The 14,042-nt window shown below is 37.6% G+C and overlaps 2 protein-coding genes across 3 annotated transcripts in view; one reads left to right on the forward strand and one right to left on the reverse strand.

The window, feature by feature from the left end:
* The window catches only part of dnajc17 (DnaJ (Hsp40) homolog, subfamily C, member 17), a 31,725-nt gene extending 25,528 nt beyond the window's left edge, over nt 1-6,197 (forward strand). Inside the window, exon 11 of one of the 2 annotated variants that reach the window (XM_079458297.1) lies at nt 4,528-6,197. In XM_079458297.1, coding sequence (XP_079314423.1) covers nt 4,528-4,647 — 120 coding nt within the window. In that variant the 3' untranslated portion in view covers nt 4,648-6,197. The remainder of the gene's footprint in view (nt 1-4,527) is intronic. The other variant, XM_079458296.1, reaches the window with a different exon arrangement.
* On the reverse strand, nt 6,183-8,681 carry gchfr (GTP cyclohydrolase I feedback regulator). Its single transcript, XM_079458300.1, has 3 exons — nt 8,511-8,681; nt 7,437-7,531; nt 6,183-7,179 (listed from the first exon to the last, which is right to left on the reverse strand). The coding sequence occupies exons 1-3, from the start codon at nt 8,544-8,546 to the stop codon at nt 7,041-7,043; spliced, it is 270 nt and encodes an 89-aa protein (XP_079314426.1). The 5' UTR covers nt 8,547-8,681; the 3' UTR covers nt 6,183-7,040.
* Between the last annotated feature and the right edge of the window lie 5,361 nt (nt 8,682-14,042).

Consider the following 14,042-nt stretch of genomic DNA (forward strand, 5'->3'; position numbering starts at 1 on the left):
GGCTGTATGTAGTTCCATATCGGCAGTATATTCAATGCCATTGAGGCCGTTTCAATAAATGAGCTCAGATGTAAAATCGCTGTGTTTATATGATATAGTGAATATTTGAAAGCATATGTCTTGTGTAGATGTTGGCTGGGATTTCTGGACATGATGTGTGGAGCTGTGCCACAGCGCTGAAGAGGTTTTTATATTAGAGATCGGTGATATGCGCTGCACGTTTGAGTTTGGAGAGATGAAAATGCGCTTCATTTACGTGCCCTCACATTGTTGCAAACTGACTTGATTTGAGTGACTTTATGCTATTCCAATGAGTAGAAAATAACAATGTCCACATGACCATCTGTTTCACTAAATGTTTAGTTTATTAATAGCATTAGTGCTGTTAGTGTTAATCTCATGAGCGTCACAGAGATTACATGAAGTAATGCAGGTTTGGAATAGATACGAGTGAGTAAAAGATGACCGGGAGTATTTTCTTTGTCTTTATTTTGTATTGTGTATGTGTTGTCTCTGTATTGTGTCTGTGTTGTCTCTTTGTGTGTGTGTGTGTGTGTGTGTTGTTGTGTCTGTTGCCTATATGTTATTGTGTATGCATTATTGTGTGTGTGTGTGTTGTGTCTGTTGTTTTCACGTTGTGTATGTGTTGTGTTTGATTTGTCTTTGTATTGTGTTTGTGTAGTTTCGTCTGCTCTTTCCATGTTGTGTATGTGTTGTCTGTGTTGACCCTTCTGTATTGTGTTTGCAGGAGGAAGCATCTCTGTTTTTACACAATACCTGGAAGTTGTATTGTGTCATATTGTCACTTGATGTGTTTTTTTCATGATAATTGCTGTAGTGTATTTTGAGTTCACACACACACAACCTCTGTAGAAATGTGTGACTCTCATTTATCAAGCTGACCGCAGTCTGTCATCAGATCAAAGTAAATATGTAGTTGTGACCATCTTTTCTCCAGCAGAGCGTGAGCAGACCACCTCTCGTGGACGCTGTTGAAAGAAACGTCTCTGTGTAATGGTCTTGGGCTCGTATCTGAACCCGCTTGAGAACATCCATGCGTTCTTAACTTCACCCAGAGACCGAGTGTGAGGAGGGAGATGATCTTGATGTTGTTCAGTGTCTTGTGTTTGTCTGGCCGTGGGGAATAACTGAACCGTGATGGCCGCCAGATGCAGCTACTGATGAAGAGTGCGTGTTGAAGTCGTCTCGTGTGTGTATGTTTGTATGTTATATACACACACGCTGCTTTTGTGTGTGCGTTATAAATACGGCTGTGTCGTGTCGTGGTTACAGATCTGTGTACTCTACTTTACTTTTTTGTGGGTTTTCGAGGTCCCTGCTGCTCTCGTGTGTTGCTGCGACACATTTAGCAGTTGCGACTCTCTCTGGACCGCTTTGACTGCGGCAGTCAGAGTTTTCCAGCCTGATTCATCACACATACACACGAGCGCTGACGGTGATGTCATCGGCCAACCTGCTATTGGTTTCATCCCTCTGACCGCAAACAGGAAAACCCTGGAGCTGAGAGATGTGACATCAGCGCTGTAGCGGCGGCGCGAGAGAGCATGTGATGTCACCTGCGGCTGCTGAGTTTCTGCTCGAGGGCTCTTTGCGTGTTCATGAATCACATTTATCATCTCTGAAGCTTCAACAGAAGTGCTGTGTCGTGTGATTTCGATTAGGAAAAACAAACTCTTCAGGCTTTTACATTCGAGATGAGTCGTCGTCTTCTTTCCGATGAGAAAGTTCTCGTCATGCATCATTTTCAAGCTTCTTTACATGTGCATTCAACGCTGATAGCTGAATATTATTGATTTAAAATGTTCATTTATTATTTGAATTATTATTATAAAAATGATTGATTTATAATTAAATAGTTCATGTTTTATAGCACTTTTCACATTTTGACATTTTTGCAAAGCAGCTTTACGTTTAATACATATTTGCAAAGATGCACAAAGGTGCTTAAAAAGTTGTTCACAGAGATGCCATGGAAGAACCATTTTTGGTTCCATGAAGAACCATCTCTTCCTGACCTTTTTATAAAGGTCTTCAGATGTTAAAGGTTCTTTATGGAACCAAACGGTTCTTCTATGGCATCAAAGAACCCTTTGAAGCACCTTTTTTTTAAGAGTGCATGCTGAGAAATAGCATTGAAATAAAAAAGAAAATAGTATAAAAAAACAGGACAATGACCAAATATATGTAAAATCTTACAATCGCTACATTTTACTAGCTGTAATATAATTTAAAGTAATTATTAAAAAACTTAGACATTGTGTTGCCGTTCATATTCAGTGTACAAAACTGTGTGTCCACAAAATGTCACATTATTAAAACGTTGATAAAGTCCAACATTAAACAGATTTATTGTGACATTGCTGGTGACATTTGTGTGTTTATTTTCTATCTGTTGAATTTCAGTGGTATCGTGTTCTTGGCAACATGGTTGTCTGTGTTTGTCCTCTTTTTCGATTGAAGCCGTATTTACGTTCGTGTTATATTCTCTTTGACCTTGCATACTTTTGCTCGTGATTTTTGAGGATGTCCGTATTAGCACGAGTTTAAGTTGCTTACATCAGAGCTAGAAATACAGTAGAGTTCGATCCCATGACGGCACGGCCTTCAGCAATAGAAGATACTTTCATTAACAACATTTTCATTTTCCTGCTTTCAGAACAGACACGCAAACCAGATTCGAGCGGCTCATCTCCTCGTGACCCCCGTCTGACTCGTCTCGTCTGCCGTGACACTAAAACCAAACCGGGACGCTTTGTGTCATTCTGGGCCTGGATTCAACTCGCTCTTTAAGGAGACGCTCCTTCTTTTCCCTCCGTGTTGTTTAGTTTATTGAAGATGTAGAGGTTGTTTATTTACTTGGTTGAGATTGCGTGATATTTGGTGGTTAGGTGCTTGATGGAGGAATGAGCTCATGGCATTGGAATGCTAATAGCAGCCTCGCTTCCGGAATGCTACGCTTCCCTCTCTCTCTCTCTTTGCTCTTTTTTTCATGGCACACGAATAGTGGTTGAAGCGAGAGACCCCATTCATCTCTTCCAGATGCACAATCACTTTCTCTCCTGCTATTCCTAGTTTCAGTAGACACGCACATGCTGGAAGCCAGAGACGGCTTTCTCTGGCAGTATTGATCTCTGGCCTTAAAACCTTAACAACACGTTTGTTTTGCAGAACGGCCATGCTGTGTTGTTATTTATTTATAGTTCAGCGGGGGGTGAAAGATCCCTGTTCTTCTTTTTTGACTCATTACACCGCACGTAATCCTGCAGTAGAAATAAGGTCGGTTTGATATCGGCAGAATAGATCAGACACATGCTTCGTAAATAAATGAGGGATTACATGTCTTCATGTTTAGCATTTCGAAATGACACACTTTATACTGAATGACCGTTGAATTCTTCATTCTGAAGTGTTGACAGATTGTTCGAGATGCTAAAACACTATTTTCTGACCTCCGGCGTTTTCTGCATCAGGACATTTAACATCATTGATGGATGAATGAAAGAAATACTCTGAGTGTCCGCGTGTGATCTAATACTCTGAATAATGCATCGGCGAGGCCAAACGCTTCAGCAAACCTTCACAGCAGAATGCCTGAGTCAGGATTGTGACCTCAGATTCTCTGAAACGCTGTTGCGTGATCGAAAACAGGCCAGTCATTCGGGACGCGAGTATAAACAAAGCGTACCAGTTTTCTATTTGTATTTCTGCTCGGCAACCGCCGAGAGCTTCGAGCCAGTTTCTGGCCGGAGAAGAACTTGTTCGTTTACATCGCTGACATTGATCGTTTCAGATGTTTTTACAATAAAACTACAGGACTGCGAAATGTCGCTTGTTTTATTTCTCGGGGCGTTTCTGAAGTCGAGCGTAACTGTTGATATTGGCCGATTGAATTGAGTCCTCCGCATTAAATCTTTGATGTCTCATTCGTCCCACAGCGGTTGTGCTACAGATATCCTCAAATCACACGGCCTGTTGAGAAGTTTTATATTGTTTTTCCAGGAAAATCATATTTAGAGACCAGAATGTCAGATGGTGGAAGTGAAGAAAACAGCGTTCATTTGCTTTGCTCGCGTCTTAAAGTGAAAGTTCACCCAAAAATGTTAATTCTGTCATCATTTACTCACCCTGGTGTCATTTCAAACCCTTCCACACGACACAAAAGAAGATATTTTGAAAAAAGTTGGTAAAGGAACAACACTGGACCCCCATTTTCTTTTATTGCAAAAACACAAAACCAATGCCAGTTAACAACATTCTTCAAAATATCTTCTTTTGTGTTGTGCGGAAGAAAGTCATAAAGGGTTTGAAATGACACGAGGGTAAGTACATGATGACAGAGTTTTTATTTTTGGGTGAACTGTCACTTTAAGAATTTGCTTTGCTTTGTATGATGTCATTGTGTGATTTCCATGAAATAAATCCCTGGTTTAGCAGAACGTATATATGTGAAAATAAGAAAAACCAAAGTGAAACCGCAGGATATTAATTTTATGTTTGTGTCTGTAGGGTTCTCTGCGTAGCGAGCGTGACTACGAGAGCGTGGTGCTGATGAGACTGAGACAGGCCGAAGAGAGGAAGACACTGATCGAGCAGATGAAGAGAGATGAAGAGGACGAGACGGCGTGACCTCACACACACTTTGTTTTATTATGACTTTTTACCTTTTTGTGTAAATAAACAAATACAGATCAATAAAACTCCTCTGGGAGAAAAAAGTCTCGTTTTGATTTCTTATGAAACATTTTTACGGCAGTCATTTGACAGATGTTATTGTGATTATATAGAACTCTGTCAAAAATGTTTTTATGTGGTTGTAAATCTGACTCTTTCTTCAGTGGAACACAACAGAAGATACAGCATCTTCTCTGAGGTTTTGTGTTCACACAATGGAGATCAAAATATCTCCTGTTGTGTTCTGCAGAAGAACAAAGACTATTCTTTTTGGGTGAACTGTCCCTTTAAGTGTCCATGAGAAACTGCGGTGGCTATAATCATTGCTTTTCTAGCCATTTCCATTTATATGTATTCATTATACAGTATAAACATTCATGTTGTTCTTTAGACTCATGTGGCATCTTCATTCATGAATAATGTCGACTGCTTTCATCATGTGGTCTACAGGAGTTTCTCCTCAGATCTCTCATCATCATCTTCATCAGTCTGTGGTGACACACAAAGCAGTACAACACTGGAAAAACAATTACAGCTTCAATTTATTACAATTGGCAAATAGAATTTTGGAACATGTGTGTGGAAACCTTTTTCATCGTTTCTTTAGTCTGTATACTCTGAGCTCTTCAGTGATAAAAGTGATAATGTATGAAGCATGTTAGTTTTAGCCACAGATGCATTTTGTTCAGAACCGTCCACAGACGGGTAAAACCCGAATCAAAACACACTCTAAAGTGACCAAATACAGTTTAATTCGTTTTCTCCTTTAATGAATGTATAGATAACAGTGAAGAAATGTTGACATTGTCAGTAAGTATTGTCACAGACTGACCACTAAACAGAATCTTCAGTTTTGCTCTTTAATGTCTAGTCAATCTGGCAAATGTTGTCAAATCTAGTTCTTAGATGCGTTACTTATAATATCCTCCGAGTCACAGTGTCCCGGTGGACTATAGAAAAGCATGTGCACACGTCACGTCACACTTCTGTCTGATAATCTTGGATGTTGTAACGTGCATCAGATGCTTTAAGTCAATTGAACGAATCTGACTTTTAAGCGTGTCACAACTTTGGATCACATAAAACATTCGACTTGCAAGAACATTCTCCCAACAAAGATAAACGTAGCACTTTTAGTTAAAGGAGTCAAATGATTGTTTTGCATGTAAACATCTTTGCCTAAACAAAGATTTGTTGACTGGACTGGTCAAAATGCGTAAGAAAGTTTGACCAATTTACAAAACAGTCTTGCAAGAGTTCCCAAGATGCATTGCAGCATGTTCAGTTCTGTGTTTCTTATTTGTTTTCTTATAAAGACAAGTGTTTTAGTTCTTGCTGGCTTAATTTATGCTTTAATATTGGTGTTAATGTTGATTATCTGTTGTGTTTATAGTTTTTTTAATGAATGATTGTTTTTATTGTTAACATGGTTGAGGTTTGTGTGTTCAATGTTGAGATGTAAGTGCATGACACAATGGCAAAACCGATATAAATGTACTCAACACAAATTGACTAAACACTTATTTGATCAACATTTTGGTCTGTTTGAGGCAGAAAACATGTACAATTGTAATAAAAGACTAATACATTTGTTTATTTTCAATAATCAATCTATATTTTCTTTACGTTCAGCCAACAAAAAATATTTGTTTCTGTTGTTCATTCGGTAAACTTGACAATGTTGTGAAAACTAATGACTTAAACAGAAGTTTTTAAGTTGGGTGGGCTTCAGTCTCTGTTTGTAAAGTTAACTCAACACCTGCCTCTGATAGGTTGCCTTATTATTTTAAGTTGACTCCAAAAATGAAGTTGAAATATTCTTTATTACAGTTCCTCACACAAGCAAAGGTTATACTGCCATGAACATGAATTCTCATCTTTACAATACAAGAAACCTGGAATGTACCTGTAACAAAGCTTTGAGATGCTTTTAGTAAAAGAAAATCTTCAAGAAAACCCAAAAGAAGGTCACGATTTAGGGAGAGATTCAACACTTCATATTCCACATGCTTTATCAACATACTACAACACTTTGTGACGTAGCCCAACTTCAATGTCTGCTGTCCTTACATATATAATGACACCATTATTCAGAGAATGACTTCTCATGCATAAAGGTAATAAACTGATAAACCTGTAAACGTGTCGGTTCTCTGCTTTTCTTCTTTGTATGAAAAGTTCTGTTCATGTTAACATATAAGTTCAAGAGTCTCTTCGGCAAAGCAACAATAACACGTCTCATCATGATATGTCAATGAGCTTTAACTGCATCTTCGCTTTTATGAAAATTCCCTGCTGTGTACAGCACCTTCATCTCATCTCAAACACATTTATCATGTTAACCTGAATTACAGAGAGTCACTCGTTTCTTTGTGAAGACACCAAACCAGCGTCTGTCCCACACCGGTCATCGTCACAACCCTGTAGCGGATCTTCTCCAGTTTGTCTAAGACCACTCTCGGAGGTTCATCCACGTGGTATTCCGAGCTGTAAGGCGTTAACAAACAGTTTACGTCTAAATGCAAACTCGGGAAGATGAAGATTCAACATCAGCCAGCAGACCGAATTTTAGAGGAAGATTGACATTGCTAGTTTTGAGTTCTGGCATTATCAGACCATCAAACACTTGCATTTAGACCCCTTTTGGGACACTTTGATTTAAATGTACAAGAACCGACACGAACAGAATGAGATTCAGGAGTAAAAGCCATTTAAGGGCAGAAAATTTGATTTTTTACACTTACAAGTTGTTTCCCAGTATGGTAGTTTTGCGGGCCCCGAGGTATCTCATGACAGCGGGATCTGAATTTTCGTCCCCGACCGTGGTCGGACCCGTCTCCTGAAACAAACACCATTTGTTCAATATACTCACTGTTGCTTGTGTTCCATTTGCGTATTCCAAGAAATACAATGTGCAAGAAATTAAGACTTTGGTTCCAAAATGAGATTTGAGACTCGTTTTTCCAAGATTTCAATAATTATGTTTTTGTGCAATCCAATAAATATCAATCAAACTGCAGTTGGTTGGGTTTGTTTTAAGCCATAATAACGCAAAATATACAGCTCGCTAACTAAGTAACACAACAAAAACGTGATGTTTTAAAAATGGAGTTATCTTATTTTGGAACAAAACTCTATTCTAAGAAAAGAAAACATGTTCAACATTACAAAACATGATATTACAAAAATGTCAAAATCCTGAAAAGCGTAATTGTTGTGTCTTAAAATAAATGTCACTTGGTATGTTGTTATCTAACGCAGTGACTTGTTTGGCACACACAGAAACGGCTGAATGCAACATACAACTGACATGCTTATAAAAATGTCTAATTGTGTAATGCACATCGCCTAAAGACAGACACCTTCTGAAACTAACTTCTAAAACTATTCCTTTCTAAAACACACATCTGCTGATATAATGATACTGTAGTCTTGTATTAGTGGACTTTAACGCATGCTAGAGTTACACTTTTGTTCACTCTCACTTTGGTTTTCAGTTTCAAAGGTATAATGACACGACAGCTCACACAATCACAAATGTAACATTTCACTTCCTCATTCTTAAAGCAGAACATAAACACATCACGTGTGATAATAACATGCGATGCTCACACACACACACACACACACACACACACACACACACACACACACACACACACACACACACACACACACACACACACACACACACACACACACACACACACACACACACACACGTAGGTGAATTATATAACAACGTAAGTGTGTATAATCCTGTAATGCATAACATGAGAATGACAGGCGTCATGTGCTCGTTCACGTCCCATACACACCAGTCGGATCTGTGTGCTGATGAGGATGTACGGCATCGCGCTTCTTTCCAGCGGAGGGTCTCGAGACTCGAGTCGGAGCGTCGAGCGTGTTCTGTGTTCCCCCCGCGCGCGCCCGCGAGTGTGTGCGCGCTCCCGGCGGAAACACCCACCGCTTTGGACCAATCAGCGTGCGCTTCACATCTAGACGTTCGGTTTAACATGATCTTATATTAATACGATGGGCTAAATACATACAATTAAATAAGTAAACACTTGTGTTTAACACTCGACATAGAGAATTTCGTTCAGTATTTTGACACAGATGTTTACACAGATGTTGCTTGCTTGGTAATAGCATGCGTGATTAAGATCTTTAGACAATAACGGTTTCTGTAAGATGTTTTGGTTGATATTTGATGTTATACGATTTCGAAAGTAAAACAATTTCGTGTATCGTGTTAAAGTGTCTGTGATTATGGCAAGCCGTATTAGCTTTTAATCATTCTCAGTATTATGATTTTTTTATATCAACAATTACATTTGTATTAGTGAAAACTATAATTCTTGATATCAAGAATGGAATTTCTACTGGTAACGATTGATATTTTTTATATCAGTAATTGCATTTGCACTTGTAAAAATGTGAATTCTTGATATCAACGATGACGTCATCACTCGCAATGTGTATTCTTGATATCAAAAATTGAATTACAACTAGTAAAAAACCTAATTCTTTATATCTGTAATTGCATTTTTTACTAGTTAAATATCGCAATAGAATGCCATTTGAATTCAATTTCAGATATCAATAATACACGTTCATGTTAAAAATCTTATTTCAGATATCAGAAATGCAATTCTTACTAGAAAAAACATAATATTTTATATCAACAATTAACTTGTTACTAGTAAAAATGTTAATTACTGATATCAATAATTCGATTTTCACTAGTTGAAATGCTGATTCTTGATTTCTGTAAATGAATTTTAACATTTCGCATGAATTTAGCATTTGGTATTTCTGATATGTGACCCTGGATAACAAAACCAGTCTTATGGGTAAATTTTTCGAAATTGAGATTTTTACATTCACTGAAAGCTTAATAGTTAAGCTTTTTATTGATATATGGGTTGTTAAGATGGGACAATATCTGGTGGAGATACAAGAGTGTAAAACTCTGGAAGTTAAGGGTGCAAAAAATCTCAATATTGAGAAAATTGCCTTTGAAGTTGTAAATCAGAGGCACTGTAGCAGGCCATCCACTCACAAAAATAAAGTTCTTATATATTTTGGGTTGAAAATGTACAAAATATCTTTATGGAACATGATCTTTACTTAATATCCTAATGATTTTTGGCATAAAAGAAAAATCTATAATTTTGACCCACACAATGTATTTTTGGCTTTTACTAAAAATGTTCCCGTGCTACTTAAGACTGGTTTTGTGATATAGGGTCACATATCAGGAAATAGATTTCAGATATCAATAAATCTAAGAGTAATTGTAGATATCTAAAATGGCTTTCTTACTAGTAACAATCACATTATTTATATCAAGGATTAACATTGTCACTAGTTATTCTATTCTTGATATCAAGAATATACATAATCACTAGTGACCACACCATTATTGATATCAAAATTATGTTTTTTTACTAGTAGGAATTGCATATCTGATATCTGGAGTAAGACTTTTAACATAAAATTAAAAAAAAATTTATATCTGAAATTGAATTTGAATGGCAGTCTACTGTGATATTTAAATAGTAAAAATGCAATTACAGATATCAAGTATAACGTAATTTACTATTTGAAATTACATTTGATATCAAGACCCCCCTAGTGGCCACAATTAGTTAACTTGCAGCGATTTCAAACGCACCTAATAACAGAAAGGTCTGACTCAATCAAAACCTCTAATTCAGCGAGGAGGTGGGCTTGACCCTCAGCCAGTTCATTTACAGGAACTGCTTGATATGTGTTCATGCTATTTAGTTTCAATAATTATTGATATCTCAAATTTTATTACATTTTAAAGTTTCGAAATGTTCCCGACAATTTTTGGCATAGTGGTGTTACCCCTGGCATATAAACACAATCATGCAGTGCACAAATCAAATAATTGATTCCATAACAAAGGCGGTTTATTTTTATACCAAGCTGTAAGTAATGTTGTGTGCTATTATATGGTTCAAAGTCATATAAATCCAGGTTATATATATATATATATAACATATAATTCCATATAGGCCTACTCAATATTACTGTTGCGCAATTCAAAGAACAAATGTTAGTATGTGGGGGGCCGTCAGGTCTTGACTTTGCTTACGGCCCCCAAAATGAAAAACATGCCCCTGTACACCTTAGGAAGGCCTAACGTGACTGTCAGTCATTTTTAGCTTGGTGTTTTACTTATCTACCAGCCCTGAATGGTATTCAAATGAATGCAGTGTTATGTTTGTTATCCGAGAATACTATAGAAAATGTACAATGAACATGAGTATGAATAAGAATATATAGATGAAGATGTAGTCAATGTAAATGACAGACGGATGTCTAGAGATCAGATCATAAATGTGACAGGTGCCACAAGGTGTATATATCTGCATATGACAGACCTTTAGAACTGTGTGTGGAGACTCTCTTTTATTTCATCAAGAACTTGTTCTTTAATTATGATGCTTGGATATTTAATTTCCTTTGACAGAATGGCTAATTTCCTTCTCAAAGCAGGTCTAATCATTCTAATATGTGGTTACAGTCTCCCTGACCGCCGAGGAAATTCATCTTTTCTGGTTGAAGAACAGAGTAAGCTTGATAAAATCACCAATAAGGCCAGAAATCACAAATCTGTGAGGCCTTTACACATGTGCACTTGTTATAATCCTTCAGTGTATATCACGCTGACAAATCCGTTTACACGTGTGTAAGTTCACCGCAGAAACGTTGGCCTTCATTCACAGTTCATTTACATACAATATAGTTTCTAGTAAGTTCTGCATTTGTTTGCATCGCAGTGTAGAAAGCAGTTGGTGTGTCTTTTAAGTAATGAGTAAACCAATCACTGTGTAGTTGTTCTGCACACACCTGCCTCATTGACCAATGAGAGAGAGATTCATATGATCATAAGTACGGTGAGCGTGGTGAGGGTGACTTTTTAATGGAATTGCTCTGCCCATTTGCTTCTTTTTAGTTGTGTTAATGTGAGAGAAGGTCTCGGCTTCTGTGTATAAGATGTACAATGAAATCGGATAAATAAAAACATTTAAATCAAATGAGTTTATGCTGCAAATGACCTCCACAGAAGTGATGTTTAGTTTAAGCACGCTTGAGTTTAGAAATGCTCATCGGCATGAGATGTCAAGAGTTCTTTGGCAGCTGAATTTCTGGTGTGTAATGGACGTGTCTTTAAAGACTTCAGAAATATTCCAGCTTATTTTTGGGGGCTGTTTTTTTAGTAAAGAAAACAGGAAACCGCACAGCCTTGTATCTTCACAGTCATGCCAGAATATGTTCCTGGAGTACTACCAACTTCCTGCGTGTCCCGCGGTGACTTCCTGCCCCGGGCGATGGGGTTGTTTTATTAAGCGAGAGTCACTATCTGTGTAGTCGAGGTGATGTGGGGTCTTTTCCCGTGGGCTGCCTGGAGGAAGCGGTTTGGATTCAGAACAAAGGTCACGTCCGTCCTTTCACACCATGCGGTGTTTATAGAGTTTTATTTATATGAATTGAATATCAGAAAGGGCTGAACGAGCTTGAAAGTTCATAGTGAACACTCAAATGATCATGTTGTAGAAATATGGTTATTTATTATGTTAATATGATGGCATTTACTTAAGTGTAGGTATTTTTAATTTTGCCCATTACAACGAGAAAATGATTCCAAGCTATTATTAAGTTTGTCTTTTGATTTGAAAGGAAATCCTGTTTGACACATTTTAGGGAAGGAAACGCACGGCACATGTCTTGTGTTGGCTGATTTAGACACTGTATCCAGATCTCTTGTGACACCAGTGCGGCTAAAGTCATTTTCTGTGGATAGGGCACAATTTTGTGGCCGGGACTAAACCACTTAGTTGTAAGGGAAGAGCAATATCCCACAGGAACACATTATTTCTCAGATGTTGCTCTTTCACGGCTTAAAATATTTGATGGAGTAGTTGTGTTTCATTAGAACTAATGAAATTGCTCCTCGAAATGTTTGGAAGAAACAAATGAGATTGATGAAACACATGGAGGTGTAAAATGAATGTAGATTTGAGTAAATTCGATGAGAAATGTTCGAGTTCATATCGACATCTTGACTAATATTGACTTTTGATGTCAGACTTGACCAATGTGAGCTCAGTCTGACACATTGTTGACGTCTCTTCTCAAACTCTTATGACGGACACATGTGTCCGATTTCTGAATCTTTTTCTCAAATAGATTATTTCACAGAGATATCATCTATAATTTTTGTTTCTTATGGAATTTATTTGCAGTGATGAAGGTAAATTAATATATTGTGGCACACTATGGTTGTCAAACTGTGTTTTGGTTAAAGGAGAGCATACAGTATAAAGGACAAAACTGAATCCGAACGCAGAGATTTAACCTAAGATGGGAGTTTTTAGTTTTTCTCTTGTTGGAAAATCTATTTGTTTTTTTCCATGAGATTTATCTGTTCTTCAGATGAAGACATCTGTTTGACTACATCTCAAACACATGAATGTGTTTTTAGGGAGGGATGGATGGGAGTCTAGAAAAGATACAGCTGCTGTAGGCAAACTGCCATCCCAAACTGACACAAGAATCTGATGTACTGTCATCATTGATCACACAGATCCAGGAACAGACTCATAATCACTTCATAAGGTTTAGACAAATCAACTCTTAGTTTGGCGGCTTTCTTTATTCTGCCCGTGTGTTGCCCAACAAAAGCTGTTGATGATCTCGGGATGAAGATGAACGGGAAATCTGCGGTCATTAACACGACATTATTTTAGATTAATAGGTTGAGGTTGTGTTTACATGATGGAGATGTGATGTGTGATTCTGATGTATGATCAACAGTCTCCTGCTGCTTTAAAACGAAGACGGCACTGATAACTGGACAGAGGAAGCTTAAGTTTGTGTCGGGCGGTAAGCAGATGAAATGCGTCATTGACACATCTGTGGAGACTGGATGAACTTGGGTTGCTTCACATCTGTCTAAAGAAGAGCATTGACCTCTCCGGATTCAAATGTGTTCGAATTTACATTTATATACCAATATTATTCAAACGTCAGCGGACGGCATGTTTTTAAGTGTTTGTAATGTCAAATAGATTATTTAGTACAAAACAGTCTTTACAGTATATGAAAATGTATTTGTCTTGTGTGATATCCGTCAGGGGAGCTCAAGTGAATGTGTCCGATGAGAGAGACGTCCAACGTGTGCTTTTCCGAGACTCTGGATTCAATCTAATGCAATCGAATTGAAGAATCGAACAGATGCTTCAGAAGGTCAAATTCAATTCAGAATTATTTCTATAGCTCTTTTCACAATTTTGCGTGCTTTCTTTGCAGCA

This window comes from Barbatula barbatula (genome assembly GCF_947034865.1).
Source record: "Barbatula barbatula genome assembly, chromosome: 6".
Taxonomy (NCBI): Eukaryota; Metazoa; Chordata; class Actinopteri; order Cypriniformes; family Nemacheilidae; genus Barbatula; species Barbatula barbatula.

Bases quoted from the DNA above. Each gene is read 5' to 3' on its own strand.
- gchfr (XM_079458300.1), bottom strand. From the start codon at position 8,546: ATGCCGTACATCCTCATCAGCACACAGATCCGACTG. The intron at 7,532-8,510 runs GTGTGTATGGGA...TGTTTGTTTCAG, and splicing joins TCAGCACACAGATCCGACTG to GAGACGGGTCCGACCACGGT. The intron at 7,180-7,436 runs GTAAGTGTAAAA...AACGCCTTACAG, and splicing joins ACCATACTGGGAAACAACTT to CTCGGAATACCACGTGGATG.